Source organism: Calidris pugnax, unplaced genomic scaffold, assembly GCF_001431845.1.
Source record: "Calidris pugnax isolate Ruff unplaced genomic scaffold, ASM143184v1 scaffold39, whole genome shotgun sequence".
Taxonomy (NCBI): Eukaryota; Metazoa; Chordata; class Aves; order Charadriiformes; family Scolopacidae; genus Calidris; species Calidris pugnax.
In genome coordinates this window covers 2,727,494-2,751,807 of record NW_015090828.1, presented here as the reverse complement: position 1 = coordinate 2,751,807, position 24,314 = coordinate 2,727,494, and the positions used below count along the sequence as shown (strand labels likewise).

General features: G+C 40.9%; 1 protein-coding gene across 2 annotated transcripts; it reads right to left on the bottom strand.

The window, feature by feature from the left end:
- Nucleotides 1-541: 541 nt before the first annotated feature.
- Nucleotides 542-23,118, bottom strand: MMRN2 (multimerin 2). Of its 2 annotated transcripts, XM_014940560.1 has the most exons (7): nucleotides 22,569-23,117; nucleotides 10,139-10,261; nucleotides 8,811-8,917; nucleotides 7,393-7,461; nucleotides 5,935-6,108; nucleotides 2,933-4,825; nucleotides 542-1,930 (listed from the first exon to the last, which is right to left on the bottom strand). In XM_014940560.1, the coding sequence occupies exons 1-7, from the start codon at nucleotides 22,844-22,846 to the stop codon at nucleotides 1,542-1,544; spliced, it is 3,033 nt and encodes a 1,010-aa protein (XP_014796046.1). In that variant the 5' UTR covers nucleotides 22,847-23,117; the 3' UTR covers nucleotides 542-1,541. The 2 variants fall into 2 exon arrangements, with proteins under 2 accessions (XP_014796046.1, XP_014796047.1); XM_014940561.1 differs by lacking the exon at nucleotides 5,935-6,108 and having other exon boundaries at nucleotides 22,569-23,118.
- Between the last annotated feature and the right edge of the window lie 1,196 nt (nucleotides 23,119-24,314).

The following is a 24,314-nucleotide window of genomic DNA, read 5'->3' as shown; positions in this document are numbered from 1 at the left end:
TTGTGCACAGACCAAAACATTGAATTGGAGTGAGTTGCAGAAGTTTCCAAGACAGTCTGTGACTGCCTGTCGTCCACAGAGAACCAAAAGGTAAAATTGTCCTGGTTTCTTGGTTTTAAGCTACTATTTACAAAATATAAGAGTTGATATATACAGTACTTCCTAAAATCTTTTCCTTGCTGGTGGTGGGGTCTTTGCCATGGGAGAATACTCTTTTGCCAGGGGAAAAGAGCAATTATTTATGCTGTAAGTGAAGAAAGTCCCACAAAACATTTTTTCTAATGAGGTACAGTTCTCACAGTGGAAGGATTTGAGAATGTGTGTGCTGATACCTTTGGAGTCCAAACCATTAGTTTATCACTTGATTTTTGAAATTTATTAGTGGACTTGAACTTTGAATCAACATCCTATTTCTGATGATGATGTAATAAAAACAGAAATACACCACTAGTGTTGTATGTCCAAAAGTTTTAATACATGGTCCTAACTGTTCGGAAAAGTTATTGCATCAAATTCTAATACATAAATTCATCTGAATTTAAAAAAAAAAAAAAAAAAGTCTACAGTTCAGAAATTTTACTCTTAGGTTTACTCTATTTATAAATGTAGGATATATTCAACAATGACAGCAGACCAATGAGCTTGTCTTTTTGCTGCTAGTTTTATTTGCTTGCTTGCTTGGATTTAAACTGTTTACTAAACGCTGAACTCTGGGCTGAATTCACAGTATTCTTCAGGATTATCTTTAGAAATAAACTGCATTTTCACCAATAATTTTTGAATATTGTTGACATTCTCCTAGTGTCTAAATATAGGTGTAATTCATCTTAACGATGTTACATTATTATGAAATCTTTGCAGTGTAGTTAAAATACAACACAGGCCCAGAACCTATAAGACCAGGCCGTTTCTAAGATCCTTGCTTACGAATACTAGTGTAGGGTGCATCTTACTGGGTTTGATCGATCTCTCCTAGTGTTCCTGTTGTGCACAGACCAAAACATTGAATTGGAGTGAGTTGCAGAAGTTTCCAAGACAGTCTGTGACTGCCTGTCGTCCACAGAGAACCAAAAGGTAAAATTGTCCTGGTTTCTTGGTTTTAAGCTACTATTTACAAAATATAAGAGTTGATATATACAGTACTTCCTAAAATCTTTTCCTTGCTGGTGGTGGGGTCTTTGCCATGGGAGAATACTCTTTTGCCAGGGGAAAAGAGCAATTATTTATGCTGTAAGTGAAGAAAGTCCCACAAAACATTTTTTCTAATGAGGTACAATTCTCACAGTGGAAGGATTTGAGAATGTGTGTGCTGATACCTTTGGAGTCCAAACCATTAGTTTATCACTTGAAAGAAAATCCCATTGCTGCTCAGAAGCAACTAATCAAAAGCCAAACACTTCCAGAAAAGAAGCATGAAAACAAATCTAGGGTAGTGCTATGTTTAAACACATGCAGTAGGATTGAATACATCACAGATGAAGCAATACTGAGTTGATCCATTGCATCTATGGAAAGATATCAGTAAAACAAAACATCACTATTCAAGTTTTAAATATTAGGAATCCACCCATTGTTGTTCCAGGTGGACTCCGTTTCACTACGGAGCCCTGCAGCAATTCAAAGCATACTTTCTCCCCCTTCTCCATTTCTGCCATAGCAAAAGTAGTCATGGTGTTTCCATTTGGGGTTTTCCTCTGACTACTTGAGAGAGTTCTTTTGTACCCACGGCTAAAGGAGAGTTGTCCTAGTGCTGGTCCTGAACTAAACTCCACAGAAATGACAAACAGGTAGACACCTTTGTGCGGCGCTTTAAAGTAGCCGTGTTCAGGGAAATAGCTGTTTCCATAGTTGAGGTACGTGTCATTAAACCTCAGAGTTTTTTCTTTATCCATTCCTTCTGAGAATCCTACATGGAATGCCACCAATGAGTCTGAAAAAGAAAGAGGAACAGGATTTTAGCAGTGAGCACTCTTCACTCCCCAGGATCATCAGGGTGGGAGATGGGATGAAGTCCTGTCAGGCCTGATTTCTGCATGCTCCATTGGAGAGCTAAATGCTTGAAACGGGCATGTGCCTGGAATTAGATCAAGTGGTTCCCTGGAAATATCTGAATTACTGTATAAGGCAGAGACCACCCAGGAAAAAAAACTAACCAAAAAATGCTTTTTTTTATCTGTCCTAAAAATAAGTTAGTTCGAAATACAGTCTGTACTTATTCAGTCTTAACTACAGCCTCGCAGCACAGATGCCTAAAGGGGCTGATTTTTGCTCTATGTTCTATGTCCATAACAAGGGCTGCAATCATAAAAGCCAGTCCTAAAGCTGTGGTGGTTGTAATTGCAAGGTGCTTATGGCCACATGTTTACAGGGAAGGGGAACTGGCAGCCACAGTGAAGCATAAGCTGAAAACTTATTTCTGAAGCTTCGCCATTGGAGTGTGATGTCTGGTCAGTCCTCCCTGTTCCACTAGTGCAAATTATAGCAGTTCACTTAAATGCATCTGTCCACCTTAGGCAGGATTTGCTGCTTTGAGTACACTCCTTCCAGACTCAAATAACAGAGGAAAAAGAAGCAAGACCAGATAGCCTAGCAGTCCCCATTACCTTCAAAAGAGAAAGCTGCTACTACGTTAACATGAGCATCTACAAACGAAATTTGTGTTTTAAATATCTAAAGTTGAATTAAGTCAAGGCAGATTTCCCAGTAGCTAGAATGAATGTAATTTTATTGGTCTCAAGCAAAGTGCAGCAGTGTGTTAACTTGGTTCTCACTCAAAACTGCTTAATTTAGTGGGAGGATGTAAATAATGTCAGAATTTCTCCCACAAGATACTGAGGGGTCTCAGAACTAGTATGGTCTGTGCGTGGAACTTACAGCAGGGCCCAGAAAGAAGCTAAACCTGCACATGAGCAAGTGAAAGAAACAAACTCACCTTTTTCCAGAAGTTCTGTCTGCACTGTATTTCTTCCACTTGTCATTTGCGTATTTTCTCTGTGCTTCTCAGGCTTTTTCTTGTCTCTTTGTTTGTCTTGACCTTTCTGTTGCCTTCTCCCTTTTCTGGTCAGCATTGACTGAATCTTTGTAATATCCAGACTTATATTTGAGGCAACTAATTCTTCATTGCTTCCAAATAGCTTTCTAAAAATTAGCAGATGTTCTTCCAGCTTCCGCTTGATGGTTGCTAAATCTTCTGAGAGAATTTCCACAGAAATGTTGAGTGGCTCAATTCCATTTGCTATTGTATGATTGCAGCTGGATTCATGCCTCTTGATTGCCAGGCTCAGGTGTTTGATATCATTCTTCAGAGTCATGATATCGTTGTAAGCTGAGCTATCCAAGGAGTCATCTTTGGCAGCCTCGTAGTTAGGTTCCATATGTTCTATGATGCTGCGTTGACTGCTAACTTCATCTAGAGTAGGGGATGTCTGTGTTTCTTCTTTGGGATGCTTAGGAGATGTACGAGCATTGTGATTATTCTGTTGACCTCTCTCCAAGAGATGAAATCTCTTCGTAAGAGATTCTAAAGTCACATTTTGTTCTTGGAGTTTATCAGAGAGATGTCTGAGAGATTCTTGCAGCTGAAATACTGATGTTATTAGGATATTAGGATCTTCCTCAAACAAGATTTCCATAAATTCTTCTCCCAGTAAAGCTTCCAGTGCCCCTTCATGGCGCATGGCATCTTCCAAAAGAGAACCAAAAGAACTGTTGAGATACTTGATGTGTCGATGAATTTCTTCATCTTTCTTCTTCAAGAAGTCTATGTCTTCTGAAAAAGCCATGACTTGTGACTGAAGCCGTCTGTTTTCTTCTTGACGGAGATTAAGGGACTGATAGATAGATGGAAAAGATGAGGATAGCTCTTCAATTTCATTCTTCAGGAGATCTCTGAAAACTGACTCTAAGCGCTTCGTGTCCTTTAAGTTTGATTGGGTGTCTTCAAGGGAATAAGTGATATTCTTTAAATCTTCCTCCATTACATCAGTGTCAGAAGATATTCTCTGGCAATTACATTCCTCCATGTACCTCAACAGATCTGAATAGTTTTCCCGAAGATTTGAGACAGTATAGTTGAGCTCTGATATCTGCCTTTCCATTGCTGCTTTGTTTTCTTCCATAATAAGTGATTTCTCCATTAAAGTTATTGTAAGATCTTCTGGTCTATTCTTTGAGATATTTTTTTTTAACTCCTTAAACCATCTTTCTAGAACTGCAATATTCTGGAAGGCCACATCTGACTCCATGTAAAGTTCTTTAAGCTGCTTTGCATGCCCTGCTAAAATGTCATTTATTTGTCTGATGTTTAACTGGGTATTTTCATCTTTAGGACCATGATGTGAGGAGAGTTCTGATAAATTTTTTTTCAAAGTCTCAAATTTATTTTCAAGATTGTTTTGCTCTTGTTTAATGTTTGCTATGCTGTTGTTGAAATCCAAGAAATGGGACTGCTGTATCTTATGAAACTTCTTGAGCTTTGTGTCAGTATCTGCCTTGATCATGGTGAGATTATAGTGAATATTAGCCTGCTGCAGTTGCAATTGGTTCTCTATATCTCTTTTCACCTGATCAACTTTCACTACATTTTCTTGGACTTTTGATTCAAACTTAGTTCCCAGTTCCTGGAATTCCTTCTTGGGCACAGTGCTCTCTTGGAATCTTTCTATGCTTTTCTTGTTGGCTTCCACATCATGGGACAAATTTCTTACCATGTTTGAGAGGTTCTGTAAGCTTCTGTTGAAGCTTGCCCACATTGGGTTAAAATGTTTCTTTAGAATATTCTCCACATGGGGAAACAAAACTTGCTGCAGAAGCCTTTCCTGTAGATCTGTTAAGACAGTTTTAAAAAATTAATTCAATTCAATTTAAATTCTGCTTTTGGCACACATGTTAATCTGGCCAGGGGACCTCAACTGTGTATTTTTCTATAGTCACTGGCGTCTTACTTCCCAAAATCTGACCACATGATAAATTTTAACAATTGCAAAAATAGCCTAATTTTAAATCAAGGTTACTGTGAAACACATTGTGTCTTTGGGTCTGCAGACAATAATTTATGTATTGACCGCACTATTTAATTCATAAAAATACTGCATTTTGAAACACCCGGACGAGCAGTTCTGTAAGTGGCTGTAACTGCCCATTTTCACAACAGTTCTTAGCTGTTGGGCTCTTGCTTATTTCACTGTCTCATAATTTTGTTCTTTTTCTGATGCTTTCTACAATGTATCTTCTGCTTCACAAAGTTGTACAGCATCTTAATTGCTGAATATTTCAAGCCAGGAGTAAATAACTTGAAAAATCTGTGAAGTATTCATACTAGCTGTGAATTATATGTCATTTTGAACTTTAATGTTCGAACTTGAGTATCTGGAAGTACACTGAGAACAATAGTTTGTATAGTTAGAAAATGTTTCTGCAAGCCAATGGCTCACATTAGTACTTCAAATTTGGTAGCTTTTTTTTTTCCCGCTCCTATATATGACAGGAATAATGTTCCAGAGAAGGGTTTAAAGTTACTTTTCTTACATACACCAGTTTGATATTCCACACATCAGAGTGTATAGTATGAGTATATGAAAAAAGAACAAAAACCAACCCTAAGCTCTGCATCACCATAGAAAAGAAGAAGCCATAGAAGCAGACTAGTAAGCTAACAAATTCTAAGTATAAGCAACCTCTTTATTCTGTTGCTAAGGCATATTCTGAAATTCCAGAAAAGTGCAAAGGAATGTACCTTTCATCTCATTTCCCATTTCACGTTACTCTTCACTTTGGTTCATTCAGTTCTATTGGAATGGCATCCATTTTAGCTCTCTTTAGAAACAACCAGCAGATCAAGGATATATCAGGGTATTGTTTTCGGTTTTTCTTTCTGATCTGCGTGGTTTTACAGGGCCTATTGGCAGGCTGATAATTCTGCATCAGACCTCTCACCTGAATTGCTCTGGTTCACTTCTAACACCATGCTTGTACCGTTGTTTTCAAATATTCTCTGTAAGTCACCTAAGTTGCTGACTGCTTGATGAATATCACTTTGAAGATCATCCAGTAAAGCCTCATGATTTTGAATGACTTCCAACATTTCTCTTGAATCCACAGATGTTGACACTAATCACAAGATTAAAAAAACAAAGTCATGCAATGGAGGGCAGCCACCAGGTGACAGGTATTCCTACAAGACTTCTGAGAACACTCGTGTACTTTTTGCTCTGAAACTTTTGCACTGACATACAGGAGGTTTGTTGATTTATAGCACCCTGAAGTCACGGTGTCTTTGCAAAGATTTTTTTCAGCAGCGATGAAAAACTACTATATTTAAATATTAACAGAAGAATTGCAGCCATGTTCCACGTGAGTCATGATGGCCCTAAAATGCTTCCCATGCCATGCTTAAAATCTCCCCAAGCCATAAAAATGTTCTGGAATAATAACTTACAAGCCAACTGACTGAAAGGATAGCAAGTTTAACAACTCAGAATAAAAGGAGAGGAGGAAAGAGCAATTGAGATGTTTCACTAAGGAATCAGAAGCATAGGGTATAAGTGTCATAGCTGACTCTTGCTGAGGGGCCCTTTAATTGATGTTATTCTGAATAAATACCTGTTAATTTCAGCTATATATTTCAAAGTGTACGGTGAGAATTGCAGAAACTGATATATCCCAATTCTGCCATCCTGGGGGTCTCTTATCCTCCAAGGTTACATTTGACATTTCAATCTAATGTTTTATAAACTTAAGTCCTGTAAAGCGACTACTTGTTCATTTAGTGCTGAGAGCATAACGTAAAGAAGACTCTCTTTCAGGGCTGCGATACTACCCTAAAGCCAATTGCTAGAATATACTTAATAGCACCACAAGCCACAACATTTCCCCCGAGGATAAGGAAAGATCTTTCTTGGATGCTTGGGTTGGTAGGATAGAGTGCCTGAGATATGAATTTACGGTACCCCATAACAATAATAATCTCAAAGCTACTGGGTATCTGCTCTAAAATAGCATTTTGAATAGATTGTTTTTCTGGTAAGACTTCTGAGCATGGTGTGCCTTCCTCTGAATCTGCTTCAAGCAGGGGGTTTCCATCCATGCCATGGAAAGGTTTAGTGCTCTGTACCAGCTGGCATTCTCACTAGGTATTGCTGATGGCCCACCCAGGTTACAGCTTTTGAAACTTTTTTGGATGCTTTTTTCTAGAGCTTTCATGTGGTGTTACACCAAAAGCCCTGATTTATGCCAATAAATGTAGTTGCATAAAAGCTTTACCAAGTAACACTTTCACTAGCGGTATTGTCAGTAGCTTATCTTGTTGAAATTGTAGCTAAAAATGCATCTTTTTTTTTTCTAATCTGTAACAGAGGTAGAAAAATGGCAAACAAAATGACTTCAAGCACATACTGTGGTTTGAGAAATCCTCTTCTTCCCGTTCTTCCATTTGATTTCCTGGCACCGGAATGAAATTGGGATCTGCAATTGAGATGCAATACATCTGTGAAAATGTTTCAGATGCAGAAACTACTACAGTTCAGTGAGGCACCACAGGGCAATTTCACATGTAGTGTGACTGATGTGGAGACAGGCTTCTGCACTGCAGGTTTCTTAGGGAAAGAGCCTCTTGTCCGGAGAATTTACTTTGCTTATGGTACTGCAGTAGCATACAACATTGCATAAATGGTATGCAGTAGGGGTGGGTTTTCTAACTCATGCTGAGTTATTGCTCCAAAGAAATGAGTGTCTTGCGAATTCCTCTTCCTTGTTCCACAGTTACCTGCACTTTCTGATGGCACCAGCTACAGTGAGTGATGCCGTACAGATGAGGAGATAAGGATGGAGCAGGTGGTTTTGGTCAATGGCTGTAACGAAGGAGAGAATAAACTAGAAGCACCGTATTTGGTAATATCTTTCCAATATTGTAAATGAAGGTCAGGCTAGGGCCCTAGAGATAAGTCTGAATAAAAGCTTATCTGTGAAGCTAGACCTACAGAGCTAAAAGGAGGCACTCCTATTTTATCTGTGAACTCTGTAGGTGAGTTAGACTGTGTGAACATTTTCACACAGATATTTGCCTGTTTTGTAACGGTTGCCTTAATCTCTAGAGGGAATTACCTTTTATCCATATAAATTCTCTTTCTGCTTTTGGACTATTATTTGCTAAATCCTGCCAATGCCATGAAGCACTCTAGTTTTTAAACCAGTCTCCCCTCTCTTTTCCTTAGCAGCTGCATGCATCATTATTCAGCAGCGCAAAGAGTTAGTTTATTGTACGTAAAGACTATTGCTAGAGCTTCCATGGAAGTATCAGCCTGGGCTGTTCTTGAGTGGTAGGGCTGCTCCCCGCTCAGGAGCTGGCATCTGTGTGGCCGGGGGAGGCAGGGAGGCTGGAGGGTGACCGCTGCCTGCGATGTTTGAACTTGGGGACGCTGTGATTTCTCTGGCCAGATGGCTTCATCCTGTAAACTGAGCGTAGGGGCATTGCTTTCTGATGCCACTGCTTTCTAGCTGCAATTAGGCATTGCACATCAGATAGCAGGCACACACACACCCCGACAAATGAATACCTTTCTCCGTGTGTAAAGATTACAAAGCTGCTACTAACAGAAGAATAAGTAGCTAATGCTATTAGCTACTAATTGCAGCTAATTACAACTACTCTTTGTTTCAAGGTACTAGTGATATGGGGCATACCAGACCAAAGAAAATAAGGCATTGATTCTCAAAAAAAAAAAAAAGGAAAAATAAATAGGTGAGCTTATTTCTTGCTGCCGTGACTGGCACCAAGTCATAAATTTTCACACTTGTTCTTTAGCTTTCCTTACCATGCTGTTCACAGTCCTTGCCCATAAATCCAGGGCAGCATTTCCACTGCAAAGACTTCAGAACCTTCTGTTTCACTTGATAGACTGGCTTCAGAGCTGTCCTGTACCTGGGGAGTAACGGTCTGGGTGTTAGATTGCAAATTATCATCAGCTGGTGTCACTGGGGGTGAGTTTGCTGACTCCAGCAGCAGTCTGGTGCCAAGCGTGTCCTAGATGACTAATGCAGAGCACAGTTAAGAAATTTGTCATAAACTGCATCGCTGCTGCTTAGTAAAACATTTAAGCAGTCCACAGCAGTTTTCTTCCCCTACATAAAATTGCCTTTCAGGATCATTGTCTGCAACAGGAGGTGTGTGAAAAGTCTTACATGCAGACAAAATGTAGCCACTGTTCAGTGAGCGGGGCTCCAGTGGTCTGCCTCATGCTCTACTGTTCTTCGGGAGAGATTTTCTCCAAACATGCTGGCACTGATCTGACACAAGTCTGAGAAATGTCACAGGTGGAAAATTTCTGTAACTATCAGAAACACAACTGTAATATTTATTGTAATAATGTCCTTTGCAATCAAGTTTGGACTGAGCTTGAACTTCTGTAATATTCTGATGAGTTGTAGGGAAAGTTTTATTTTTAAACAAATATTCCAAAATGTCACTGGTACCAAGGAAGATAAAAATTTGGTAAAAGCTCCACTAGAAATACTCATGAAACTTTCTGTTGTTCAGAGAAAGAGAAGTTAATTGTATTAACAAATAACAAAAGCAATTTTGCAGTCAAGTAACTACATACCTGTGAAAACATGTGAGTATTAAATATTAATTTCACTTCAAAGGTGTGCTGTGATTCAGTGTCTCCCAACTTTAAAAATCTATCAGTCCTGATACCTTAAGGCACACTATTGGATTTCACCAGTGCCTTTTGGACAGCCAGTCCTTCAGAAAGCAGACTAAGTGCTTGGGTAATTGCACATCTATGACTCCTGCCTCACTGATGGCCACAGGCAGAGATTTTTTTAAATGTGTATTATGACCTGAAAATCATGGAAATGGTATGGTGTCTAGGGTTTTTTTCTGAATAAACATGGGAAAATTTGAAAATACACTTAATCACCTTGCAGTCCTGTACTTGATGGCTTGGAAAGGCAGTTGTTCTCCCAGGTTACTTAAATGCCTGATCACCTTAGGTACATAAATTAGACCCTACTTCATATCGGTATTAAACTGAGTAGATGCTTTAATTCTTTTTAAAATCGTTAAATACTTTTGAAAATATAATTTTGGTACTAAAGAGAAAATTCTGTTTTCTTCTGTGGTTTTATGTAGGTTACTTACATGATCTTCTGGCAGTCTGGTGCTCCATTTAGACAGGGCTGTTGGGAATTGACAATGTACTTCTCCTTCATGCAGGCTTCGATGTATGTTACCAGTCGGGATTGCAGGAAGGAACACCAGTTCCTAGTGGAAGAAAGACATGGAGAAGGAATTTGAAATTGGTTTTTTTAAGTTTGTGCTTGTAGTAGTGCCAAGCAAGAACAGAATGCGAAAGGCTCTTCTATTTTTTCTTTTTTTTTCTTTTTTTTTTTCAGCTGGGTGATGAGGAAAGTGGAAAATGCTTGCTAGCTTCTCCCTCCACTCCTAGTTCATTTGTTTTCATTTGAGATGTTTATCTAAGTTTGTTACAAAAGGGTTGATTGTCTGATCTTTGATGCATTAGTTCCATTTCCAGTCCTTTCATTTAGCAAGAGAAATTTCCAACCCATGATAACCTGCAGGTTAATGTCACTTAAATGTCAAATTGCCTTTCTCGGCATGTTGCCATTTCAGATGCCTAATGACTGACTCATCAAGTTGAGGCAGAATGCTTCTGAAAACTTAATCTGACATAAACTCCATTAATGATCAGTGTCTTCCTAAGTACTACTACTTCAAAATAATATAATAACTGATTGGATTTTATTAATTAAACTAGCTTCGAAATTATTTCTCCCATCACCTGCAGGAAAACAATATTGGAAAAATGAGGGTGGTTTTTTGGGGTTTTAGTTTTATGCTTCCAGCAAGGACAAAAGAGTTTTAATAGTCTGGTAAGTGTTTCAAGTCAGAATTATATAGGCATCTGTTAATCCCAAAGTGTAGCTGAGCTTCTTCGTTTTCAAGAGTGTAAACTCAAGTCATGGAAGTGTACTGTTGGTTGAAGCTTGATGGTTAAAATCCAAGATAAGAAATGACGGGGAGTGAGGAATAATAACTATAATGGGAAGTATAAAAATATATATAGTTATGATTAGCATCTGATTAATTAGTAATTGCAATTATTGTTCACAAGCTATGTGTGTATTCAACATGTTATTTCAGATAGTGTGTTTACAGAAGTTCACCTGTTAAGTACCAAGGAATCCTCCCATTCTGTATGGACAGTGGTGAGTAGAAAAGGGATGTGGGGGCTCAGTTTGGACAGGGATGCTCTAGGGAGACAAGGGGTCTCTGCTCTCTCACTCTTTATCTCTGGCTGCAAAACCTCCAGAGGAAGTGTCATAGAACCAGCAATTGCATTTTACAGACAACCTGTCTTAAAGACAGTCTGGGGCCTTGTGTTTCCCACAAGTTTGGCTACATGTCCTGCCTGTTGTAGAATACCTGCAATGGTTATTTCTAAAACTGTGTGCACACAGGGCTTTTAGGAAGTTGCAACACCACTTAAGAACATACTAATGTTAAAATGTGCTAATCTTCTTCCTTGGGGAAAAGGTGGTGTTGAGTAGTGGGAAGAGAGAAATTAAAAAATATATACCAACCCTCCCTGCTATAGCTAATTCACTGTAACTTTGGGGGTGTCTCAATATAGGTCCAAACAGTTAACCTGACTGGTTCCTGTCCTGGGAAATTGAAGGGGGAATTGGATTTAGTTCCTCTTTCCAAATGAAGATGCAGTTTTTGAGGGACAAGGGGCTCGGAGCAGTGCACAGACCCTGGCAGCTCAGCCTCTGTGGCTGGGGCTCTGAAGCAGTGACCTTCCCCACAGCCTGTGCCACCTGGGCATCAAGCAGGCTGCAGAGGACTCCACCTTCCCCAGTGACCCGTGAAATCCAGCTCTTCCTTTTGCAGCAGAACCTGGGGCTCCTCCAAACATCCCTTGATGTTTGCTGGGTTCAGGCTGTTAACTATTCTGAAGCAAAAAACTAAACTCCACAGTTTATACCACAGTTTTGGTTTCCAGCAGGGACGACTGGCATGAAATGAATTGCAAAAGGGGTTTGAGGCCTTCATCTCTCCGTCATGGTAAAGCACCTGCAGAGAAACCAGCTCTCCAATTGTCATGAAATTAGCTATCCTAGTTGAAGACGACTCGAATCTCAAAAAGTGAGCTAATCTGTTATGTTAGGTGTCCATGTGACAGGTGAGGTAATGATGGCAAGAACTGGTCTTTATGGTATTACTTTTTTTAACATTGTTCTTCCAGATACAGCCACCAGCAATTCAGTATTCAAAAGTTTGAATGCCCAAGAGTAAATCTGATGAGTGAGCAGGGGCTATTTTCACATGGTTCAGGATTCTCCCCTCCCTGTCTGGTATCTCTAGGTGTCTGCTGTTCTATCTTTAGGATAATCACAGCCATTACTATGAGCTTTAAGAGTTTGCCGGTGTCAATATACACAGCGTATATGCTTAAATGAAGCCTGGAGACAAATTAGAAATCATATTATATGCTGTTATGCATACTATTGAATTCCTTTTCCTTAAGAAATCAACAGTAGTTTCCCAGAACAAAAGTAATATCAGACCTTATACAGTTCTGATGTGGGAGAGACCGGGGGTTCTTGTTCTCTGTGAGTTTATTAGAGCTTGTGTTCTGATGGAGCAAAGCATTGTGTGGGGGAGAGCTGTGCCTGGTAAAGAATAGCTGAACTTTCGGCAGTATATTTTTAAATGGGAACACAGGAACCAAATCTCTGATAATCAGCATATATGGAAAAAGTTTGCCCCTCTGAGAGAGTTGCAGAAACAATGGGGAACTGCGGGCCACAACAAAAGCAGAAGCTGCGGCCACAGCAGCCGGGCAGCCAGGAGAAGGGGGGAAGCTGTGAGGAAGCTGGAAACCTCAGGAGGAAAGGGCAGACAGCTTGGGCTAGCTGGGAACAGCTCACCAGGCTTGCTGGGACATAGACAGCCTTTTTTGCTCCCCCATTTGTTAAGGCAAATGTGATTGCGATTTCAGCGAACACCCATGCAAGCAGAACACCTCATCTCTTAGAAGCAGGGGCAAGAATGTGGCGAAGCCTGCGGCTCTGGGAAAGCAGAAGAGGAAAGCAGGCTGCCTCAGCCTTTGTTGTGATTTCAAGCCAAAAGGGCTGTGTTGGTGAGCTGGAGTTTTAAGGCCTTTGCAAGTGACTGGGGGAACTTCTGTTGCCTGTTATCGATGGGAGTCTTTTTTCCTGTGGGACTGAACCAGAAGACAAATCCTCAAGTTTTTATTAATTCACTACTCTGGAAGAGTCAAATGCTCTGCTTGTCACCGGGCAGTTCAGTTAAAGCCCACAGACCAACACACATGCTCTGGCTGATGCCTGACCCCATGGTGTGTGTGTGTCCACCAGGCTTTACAAGGTGCATCGCTTTTTCGGTGTAAGTGTAAGATGAAAAATTCTGAAGCAGAGACCCTCTTTGTGCTTGTCATTAGGCTGTCCTCTCACGTGTGCCTGGCAAGCCATAGCTAGGAGTGGCTTTTCTCCCTCAAATCCTCTGCCTTTTTTTCTGGGGAAATAAAGTGACCCAGTGGTGCTGCTGCTGGAGCACGCTGGCATCATCGCTGGGTGCAGTGTCTTGGGTCTGCCCGCAGGATGCCTACCAGGTCCAGGCAGGAGTCTGCATTCAGTTTGGAAACCTCATTTTAAAATAGGATTCTTTGGCTTTAGCATTTTGTTCTTTCCTAATGAAAACAATCCACACCCCATGAATCATCATCTGGGCTGATCTGTTTTTCCCACCATACACAGCTCCCAGGCAAGTCCTTTGAGTCATGTAAGCCAGACAAATCTAAACCAAGTGTTTACTTGCATCAACACGTGTGTGAGCAAGAATGGGGCACCGTATGACTGCGAGTACTGTTACTGTATTGCACATGTAAATGCGCACACAAATTTAATAGAAAATGTGAGGATTCCCTTTCAAAACCTGTTAATGTGCTGGAGGTATCTGGTGGGCTTCCCCCTTGAAGAAAGGGCTTGTGTTGTATCAGAAATTGAATCAACGGTTGATCCCAGCTTGATGCTTGCTTTGGACGGTTGTTAGCATTATGCAGAATGCATGGCATGAAAAAGGGGGAATTTGATAGACTCTTAATAAAAACTGCCTTTAATGGTGGTCACTTTTCTTTGTGTCCATTTTTCTCACTTAGTTCTCCCTCTTAAAACTTATTTGTGGAGCTGAAGTGCTACAATAAGATCATGTTTAGGTTTTAATAACAAAAAATGTAGAGGTTTTGAGTTCCATGAAGCTTAGCAAAATTTATTCTTTCATCAAATAAGTAAATAAGGCCTGTTTTTCACATCTGCACTATAGATACATATGCCCAAAGGTAAAACTTTTATTGCAGTATTTTTTGCACTTCTACTCAAATGCTTCTTTTAAGGAAACTTTGATATCTGTTACTAAAAATACTCCTTAGCTGTGTTAACCTTGAGGGAAAATATGTCATTCTTTAATGTTAAGTGAAACAATTTTAAGGACTTAGAAAGGCTTGATCTAAAGTTCAGTGAGACGAGTGGGACTACTTCTGCTGGCACCAGTGGGCTCTGAATCAGGCTCTGAAGTTTCAAAGAGCTGCTCTTTCACAAATAGCACTTTCTTTATTCAGCTGGAACACAGCAGCTTTGTGTTCTGCTTCTGTGTTTTTTTCTCCCTCTTTGTAATTATGTCGCTTCATCCACTGAATATATAACCAACTTAACACCCTCTGCTTCCATTCTCTTTAATACAGTTTCCTTTTGATTCAAGGCTCCGCTGTCAAGGAGAGAGGAATAGAAAGAAGTTGCTCATGTGAGGAGAGCAGAAGAGCTTTCTCTCCAGCCTGGTGAATGGTAAAGTTTATAACAATACTACAAGTTAGAGCAACACTTAAGGGAACCCTAGCAAATCCAGGGTCATAGATATTTCATTTGTTCAGTTGCTTTTCCTGTTTTACATTCCAAGCAAAGTAATCCCTTTTCTTTAACTAGGAAAAAAATATCTGAATAATTTTCTTTACTAGACTAGGTGTTTGTTGGTTTTTTTTGCTAGGCTTTCTTCTAATCTCCATATTGAATAGAGTCTTTATATGAATAGTGATCCTTTTTTGCCTTATTTTGAGGCGTGTTCTTTTGTCTGACATTAAATACGTCTGATGACAAGGCATTCTGTATTTAAATAAGATTCAGCAACTTTAGGTTAGCTCAAGCTCCATTTATTTGAACCTTTAAGATCTTTAAACTTCAAATTGATCAATGATTTTTTTTTTCTTATGTTGGATACTACTTTTGCTTTTACTGAAACACTGCAAAATGCAGGTAGTTCTGTCTCTGATTCAAGGATTTGGCTGGGCCAACAAAATAAAAACGCCAGAACCAGGAGATAAAGTGAGATGGCTGTTCTGCAGTAATTATCACTCTGCTCAAATGAATATGGGGTAGTCTCTCTTTTCATACACTGTTACGCTGGCAATCACAGCATGATAGTGTGAAAAATGTCCCCCAGCTCAGCTAGGTACCTATATGCTTTATTTTTCTTAGTTACATGTTCTCGTGATTGGCACTGCAATGCATAATTTTAGACACTTCCTAGGTCAGTGGAATTTTTGCCTGAACAAAAGCTTCAGGATTTCAGGACGTTGTTTTTCCATAAATTTTGTTGTTCCTTTGGCTGTACAGCCAAATTGTCTTTCACATCAGTTTCCTCATGTTTCTATTCTCAAGGAAGCCAGTTTCTATAATTACTTGGAAAACTCCTGTCCAGCCATTCCTGTGCCTACACTGACCAAGCACAAAACTCTTCAGGTCCGTGACACTTTGCTTTTCTATACAATGCAAATGGCACCAGAGACACAATTATTGCTGCTTAAATGTGCTACAAGATGACAATAGAATATGTTCTCTGATTTAATCAAGTGATTTTCTACTAACATGTGCAGAATGACTCCTGGTTTATACCAGCTGAAGTGGAGGAAAAAAAAGAAAAGAAGAATGAGTCTATAGTCTATAAAATATGTTAGGTTTTTCCCTCAGTGCAAAAGCCTCACTGACAAGAAAAAGCAACCTTAATAAAACAGAAGTAAATTATCCCATTTAAATTAATCAAAACTAGGACTATGCAAGTCAGATTTAAGACAGACATATCTTTTTAGTTGTTATGGAATGCGGAAGGCATTCAGCTGTTGAAAAAGGTGCTGGCTCTCCAAGGGAACACAGTGTGCCACCGGGATTTTAATTAGCAGACAGTGAGTCTGTCAGGGAATTCTCCAGCACTTCCTGAGCAGCCAGCAGCCCTGTATCACAATCAGACAGCAGAAACTCTCATATTTCTCTGTCTTTCCCTTAGGATGAGCCAATGGTCCCTCTCAGGCAAGGTTTGGCATCTTCCTGTGACTCATCCCATGAAAACTCTGGTTTTCCCTGAGGTTTAAGCAAGCTGATGGATTTCTGGTTTACCTTAACAAGCTGGACTGAAAAGAGTAGCAGTGGCAGTTTCAAACATGTGGATTTCCATACAGTGCTGGAAGCCTTCCAGAGCCCTGAGAAGTGCTGGTTGAACACCACTTCTGTTCCAGCAGGAGTGCCAGATAGTCTCTTATCAGCTGGGACTTGCCCTGCAGAACGTGCTAAAGAGTTAGTGCAGTGAAAATCCAGTCCTGAACCTGGAGCCTTAATGGGAGAGCAGGAGCTCAAGAGAAAGCAGGCTTGGCTGGGTGCTGGTTTTGAGCCAAATCCAACTGTTGTACAAGCTACTTCAGCGAAATAAATGCAAGAGGTTTTTCCTCCTCACAAAGCATCACAGCCATTACCTCATCTATATTATCCTCCTCGCAATACGAGCTCTACAGCCTGCTCAGAGGGCAGCTTACGCTTGGATTTCATCTTTTGATTTCTGCAGTCTTAGGTTCACCCCTGGTGCAGCACACTCACTCCTTTGTCAGACCTCATCTTGAAGCAGGAGTCGCAGCCAGTGGCCACTTCCTAGCACAGCTGTGCTGATGCCAGCGAGTCAAAAGTGTAGGGGAAGACAGGCTTTCCAGCCAGCGTGCACTCAGGGCACAGACAAGGTGCACCAAGGCTTGCCCTTGACTGTGTTTTGGGCATGAGAGCGTGTGATTTTGTTCAGGGTTGGGCACTGGTCACTCATTCAGGGGGTATTGACCCACAGGAGTTGGATGGCATCGGATCCACATGGTGATTGATGGTGGTTCTGTGGCTGTGCCGAAACAAGAGGTCCCTTGCTATCTGCAGAGAGAATGAATGGCTGCAGCCTGCACTAACAAGCCCTGTAACAAAGGGAATAAAAGAATCCTTTGGGCAGGGGTTTGAGAACCCCTGTGTTGCATGCCGTTTCCATCAAATACCCTGATGGGGAGCCCTTCCACCTGCAGCTGTGCAGCTCAACAAGAGGGCCAAGTATCGAGCAATGGGTTTGGGCAGCAGGCACTCTCTGAGGCAAAAAGCTTAACTGGAGAATTTCCTGAAGTCCTGAAAGGAGCCAAGTGCCTGACTTTGATAGGAAACCATTGGTTCTGTTAATGAACTTGGCACTGTGGAAGCTATTGTTGAGCACTCAATGGCTGTTGCACTAGCTCGCAGGATGTCGGGGGCTGAAGATCACATTTGGCTGTGTTTCATCCAAACATGTCATATTTTAAGCATATGTTCTATGCCCCTTTTCTGGGAAATTTCACTATCCCATAAGCTTCCTAAGAAAGTCCCTGTCTAATTTTGAAGAAACAGATAAGTTGGTGTGAAACGAGTCTTAATTAACTCAATGGATATTTTCCTGTAAAAGCAGACAAAGAAAAGAAGCTATTAAGATTGAGCATTGTTCTGACTTCCCTAGAATAAGACTGATTTGGGTTTTCTCTGCTTGTCTATACTTCAGAGGACAGTTGGTCTGTATTTTGATACCCTGTGTAATCAGAAAAAGAGGCCTACTTCTTTGTGCCTGTGTGTGTTTCAGTGAGATAACAACACACCTGGTTCACATCAGGAAGCCTTCCTGTAATCAAGGGTGACTTCACAGAATCGTGTGTCCAAACCTCAGAATATGTTAATGCAATTAAGGATTTACTTATGCTGAAGATTTCTGCCTTTGCTATTTATAATTCAGATGGTGGGATTTGGTTTTGGTTTGATTGTTTGTTTCATTTTTTGGCAAACATATTGCAATTTTAAGAAAAATCCCAATAGATGCAAGACTGACCGTGTTTGCAAATTAAAGAGAAAGATAGAGAACTAAACCACCTGCCCAACCAGTGGGCAAATCCAAAACAGGGGCTATTTGGCTTCTGGAAAGAGAGGAGAAGGTCTGTGGGACTTTGTCATAGGTAGGCAAACCAGCTTTAGTTGCTGTGCTCCTTCCCATCTCTCCACCCACAGTCCATTTCTCCCTTACTGGGTGAGCAGTCCATTTGGGGACCAACTCTGTCTGTGTGATTACTGAGGGAGAAAGTTAAAAATAACCTCTGCTTTTTTCCTAAGTTTATTTTTAACCTGGAACACTTAAGTGATCTGGTTTACAGTGTTACTTGACAGACAGGTCAGGCCAACTGAGGGTACAGGCAGCTTTGGGCTTTGCTGTGGTAGCATGTGGTGGATTTGTACCTTTCAGATGCTTCTCTTTTTTTTTTAGCAAAATATGAACACTAAATGCATGAAATCTGAGTTGTCAGCCGGACTGTTCTTGGTGTTGCAGGCCTGTGGATTAAAGCCAGCTGGCTGCGATTCTGCGCAATGCTGTGGAAAGATAGGAGCTTTGGGCTACAGTGCTCCACTAGTGGTGCCTCAGTGCATTGCCTGATTTGAGAAATGCTCTCTTTGTAGGGAGAGAAAACAAGCCCTTCTGGGTGTGATTACAGTAAAGATCTTTCCATGCATCTCAGATCAACAGAGGTAAATCCATGGCACAGGTGTAGAGAAGATGGCGTGTTCTTCCCAGGGACAGGGAGCCTTTCGTTTCACAGGCTGGGTCACTATGTTCCTGGCCCTCGTACAGCCACATGGAGGAGGACATCTGTGTCCAGTTTTGTCTGCCCAGGTCTGAATTTTACAGCCTGAGAGAGAGCACACAGCTGTATACTTTGATGGCCCTCTCCTTCAGCTCCCCTGAGGTGAGCTCAGCACCATGCCTCGCTCAGGCCTGTGTCATCACCAAGTATTTGATGGAAGCAGCTCTAAAGAAAGAAAAACTCCAAGGTGGCGTGTCAGTTTAAGACAATTTTCACCAACTATCAGATGTGGCATCCACATAGCAATTGTCAGGATAACAATAGCGGTGTATTATCTCATTGATGTGTTTATTATCCCTTTTCATATGACTTGGTCAGACAGCAGTTGAAGTGGTTACCCCTAATGGTAAGTATTAGAGTAGGTGATGGGCTAATGTAAACATGAAAGCTCTTATTTGATACTGGGTCACTTTTAGAACTTCCACACGTCTGATCAAGTCCCAGGCACCTTTTCAAGCCTCATTTTGGCTGCCTGCGTCCACACACAGGAAAGCCACCGGTAGCAACAGAGCATTCCTATGAGGTTCTGCATTAGGCATCTCTTTTATACGGGAAATGAAGAATGCAAATGTATTTATTACCTATTTTGGGTATTATGCATTGAGGATTTATGAAACCCAGAATCTGGTTTTACTGTTCCTACTCTTCATCTTCCATTGCTAAAGCAAATGCAAATACAGTCACAGTACTGATTTCTTCATGTACTTGTGCTTTCATTTCCCTTTTTAATTCTGCTGAAAGTTTGGGTACACAAGGATCCATTTACCTCAGCTATAGAATAAAATGTTTAACCTCAAACTGATCAGCTCATGTGAGGCACAGCTGCTGGGGGGCAGGGAGGAGAGGGGGGAGAAAAAGGTGATTTCCTTTGGAAAATTTGCCTTTTCTGATGATTTTGTAAATAACATGTGCAAACAATTTGAACACGCAAAGCTTCTCTGGTGCACTCAGATAAAAGCAACAGCTGAGATACTAAACTGTTACCTAGTTCTTCTTGTAAAGAATAGTTGAAATGAGGATTATTATCCACGTTTCTTCTTTAAAAAGTCACATAAAGGCCAGTGACTTATTACTGATTTTCTTATTTTAAAACTCTCATTAGAATAATTGTGCTGTTCTAAGAGGAATTAATTAGTAAAGTAACATTTCCAAGCATTTGTCTGAGGATCTAAGGAGTCATTTCACCTTACATGCTGAAACAGAAACCAGAGAATTCTATCTGACTAATTACCTTGGACGTATTAGTCATGGTGGTCTCAATTATTCAAATAACTGCAATGAGAAAAATAGTACTCTATTTTTTTTTTTTTAATGTAAGAACGCCACTGTTCCTAGTACATAGGGAAAATAGCAGAAGTTTGGAAAAAAAAATATCTTTTTTTGTTAAAAAATTATGAGAAACAAAACCTTACCTTAGAGACAGTTATCTTTTTTTTTTTTTCATTTGTTTATTTTCTAGTTCTGAAAAGAAAGTGTTTGCTTATTTCAAAGGTGAACTAGAACTTGGACACCATTTTGGTAGGAAATTAGTTTCCACCACCCAGTCCTTTTTGTGTCATGTCTTTATCTCCCTGTACCTCTCAATTCCTAATTACCTCCTGGTGCTTTTCTTCTTGCTCTCCCCTTTATAAATATCGGCTCAGTTCCTCAGTGTTTTTCCCAGGGCATGTCACGCATGTGAAATACCAGATTCGTGACAACTTCTTGTCTGTGCATAGCAGGGTACTCCAGCCATGATGCACTTGAGGACTTCAGGCTCTGAAGGTACATTGCTTCAAACATTTGCAATGACTTTTGGAATTTGGAGTGCAGTTACAAGGGGAGTTGTGCTGTCCCTTTTTATTCCCACTCTCTCCCCTCAGTTTTGGACATAATTCTTCTCAAATTATCAAATTTCCTTCATATGATGTACCAGCTTCCTGGGCTTGTGTGCAATGTAAAAGAACAAATACCTTAAAGCTACTGCCAGGCTAGAATTTGATTGCTTGTAGTTATTAGTGTAGCTTTATAATTGGGAAGAATGCTATGATTTGACTCATTATGCAACTATCTCCATAAAAGGAGGAAGTATTTCTCTTCTTGGGAGGAAATTACAGTGAGTAATCGCTGGTGCTGAGCTGAATTACACAAGCTGGTGCTAAACAAAGCTACATTGCAGAGGAAGAAATCCATATTAGGACAGTATATTACAGCATCTTGCTGACCTGTACGTGCCCCTTTTTACACCGTTGAATTTTCAGAATGCTCTCAGCATTTCAACCAACAATCAAGTCCAGAGTACCACTTAGGCTTTGTTTTCCTTCCTCTGACAGTGTCTGAAATGCATTAACCAGGAGTTGGTGAATTAACAGAGCATGTCATTATCGAACGCTACCCATCAGGAAACGGGAAGTCAACACTCACAGGCTTTAGAAAATGCTTAAGGGTAACGGTGGGAGGTCAGGTTTGTGGGAAGATGTAGTATGAAGGGCAACGGGGTTTTAATACACTCACCATGCAGGAGGGAGGCCTTAATTTTACATGTAGATGAGATTAGAAACAAGATTGCATACTTTAGTTTGTGTAAAAGGGAAGCATGACACGAGCAGGGTTTTGTAGTCTCTTTCCATCTCCCTTTTTTCCTTTCCTCAGGAGCATTTAAAGGGGAAAAATACCAGGGCATCCTAAAGCACTGAGCTGTGAACAGCTCTCGCTGTGCTGCTGTTTCAGCTCTCCCAAACAGGGCTGTGCAGTACCCATCCATCAGGGCTATAAAAGATTCATTCACTGTCCTGCTTGGTTTTCATCTATTTTAAACATTTAGAGACCTACTTGTGTGCCCTGTAAAACTTACAACAATCACAGTGTTTGAAAAATCTTTCTAGCGAGGTAGGTGCCTTTTTCACTCAGGATGGCTACTCTTCTGCTATAGATTACCATTGAAGCATTTCACTGTCATGAAAACATTTTGGAGGGATTAAATTTGTAGTCATTTTCATACTTATTAATTATTCCTGACTTTATTATATTTACTCCTTGCTATTTTTATTTTGCTAACATCCTGCCATTCTCTTTCCCTCTCCATTTCTAAGGCCCAAGCCTGCAGCCAGACACAGTCTGAGGATGGGAAAAGGTTGCCATGATCAGCAAAAATAATCCGCATTGGTTTGTGATGAGGAAAAAGTCAGTACGTTAATTTCACCTAGTTCTGCTTTGCCAGAAAGAAGCGTTTTGTTTTGTGGTGCTACAGCAGAACTGGAAGGCTGACATCCACCAGGTGTGTCCAGACACCTAACCCCGTTCTGCCACCTCAGACTAGGACAAAAAGCTGGTCCCACATGTGCTTTCATCCTCCATGAGCAATTCAGCTTTCTGTTTCTGTAGTTAAAACATTTAACCCCCTCCTGTTTGGGTATAGATTGGTCCCTAAAATCTAATGTATTTTAATGAGAATCTTCTATTGAAACTGGTCCTTTATCAACAGGACGTAAAGGAATCAGACAGAACTGCACTATCATTACACAGACACATTGGGGTACTTACCCATTTCGGACCTGTGGGCTTGCAGCTTCAGAATCCTCTCTCTCTTCCTGGTGTGAGGAGATCATACTTGAAGGGTAATCTTGAGTATCCTCCCTGAGCCCTTCTGCCTCCCAAAAACCATCTTCCTTGCGGGACAGAGGAGTTCTCTGGGGGTATGCAGAGGTCTCATGAATTCGTGGCTTGTGCACAGAACCATCATGATACCCGTGGTGGTCTGAGTGTTTGACCAGCTTTGCCAACCCTATTGCATTACAGATGAGCAAAAGCTTCACTAGCATCGTGGGGTTTCTCCCACCCAGTTACACCTGTCTCTTGTTCTCTTCTCTGAAGCGCAGCCTGGATTAATTCAGGAATGCCCCGGCAATAGTCTTTAACTGGAAAGTTGGAAGAAGGAAGGAAAAAAAAAAATTATAACAAAGAGCGGAAAAAGCTTTCGACCCTCCCAGCTACTGTGGAAACGTCCGTGGCTATTGAACAATGTGAGCCTGGTTCCTGTGTGGGGCTCAAACGTCTCTGACAGAGGGGAAAAAAAAGGTGGTAGGAATATAGCTTATTCAAGGAACTTCTGAGCCTGGCTGCCTTCTAAACTTATCTGTGAACAGGAACTCGGCTTTTATCGACTGCCTTCTCCCTCAGGCACAGGAAAAGGATGTTAGCTTAAAGGAAAGGAAGAGAAAAGAAAGAAAAGAAAATACTGAGTAGTGTAACAGACTCTCATTACACCAGAAAGTGTCACAGACCTGCTTGCTCTAGTGTCTGCACATGGGTTTTTTTGCTTTAACAGCAGAATATTCATGGTATGTACAACCATGGTGGTGCAACACGTATCTCCCCATCCTGGCCTTGGGTGCTTAGTGCGGTTTCCACCCCCAGCCTGGGCCATGTAACACTGCAATGGACCAGAATGTTACCTGAGATCCATAATGTTCTAACATAAATGAAAGAAAAGGGCTGAGAGTAACAGACTAGAACACTGTGGCAACCCCTTAACGTACCAGGCTCCCATGAGGACGATCGCTTGGGAACAGGAACAGTAATCGATCGCTCCTGAGAATGTAAGGACCGTGCCCAAAGAGGGGGCTGATACCAGAACTCCAAGATATAGCAAGTCCTGGCCTTGTGTGGTTTGTAAAAAAAGTACTGGATTATTCCATTGTCCAAGTTATCCAGAGTGGAAAAGCACCTGGTGAAAGTCAGCTATCTAATTGTCTCGGACCCTCTAAGTAGCGGTTCTAGTGAGACCCTTGGAGCTCTTCTGACTTGCTGCAGGCTGTGCCCAGTACCTCCCAGAGTTGGGATGCCACTCAGGCTGACACCTTGAGCATTAAAGGGCAAGGGGAGTGGACCCCCCCTTTAGTCCCAGTTATTGCCCACTGAGGATTTTATTTACTCCAGAGGATTGTATTTACTCCAGACTCAGAGAGGGAAATTTTAGCTATAGGCTATATAGCCTCTCTCTCATCCACCTCTTTTATATACACATTAGCTCTTATGAGTGTGGATGTTCTTATATTTTACTGGATCCAAATATTTGTCTGTGTGCACATGAAAAGGGACAGCCGTGGGCTCACTGGAGTCACCCGTTGTGAAGGGACCTTTGGTCCCCAGCAGTTAAAACCTTAGGAGTGTGTATGTAACTCCTCGAATGGTGTGTGTTTGTGATCATATGTATATGTATTCATTTGGGATACCTTATAGTGGGTTAGTGTGAATGTTGCTGGGTTTGAATCTGTAATCAAGTCTCTG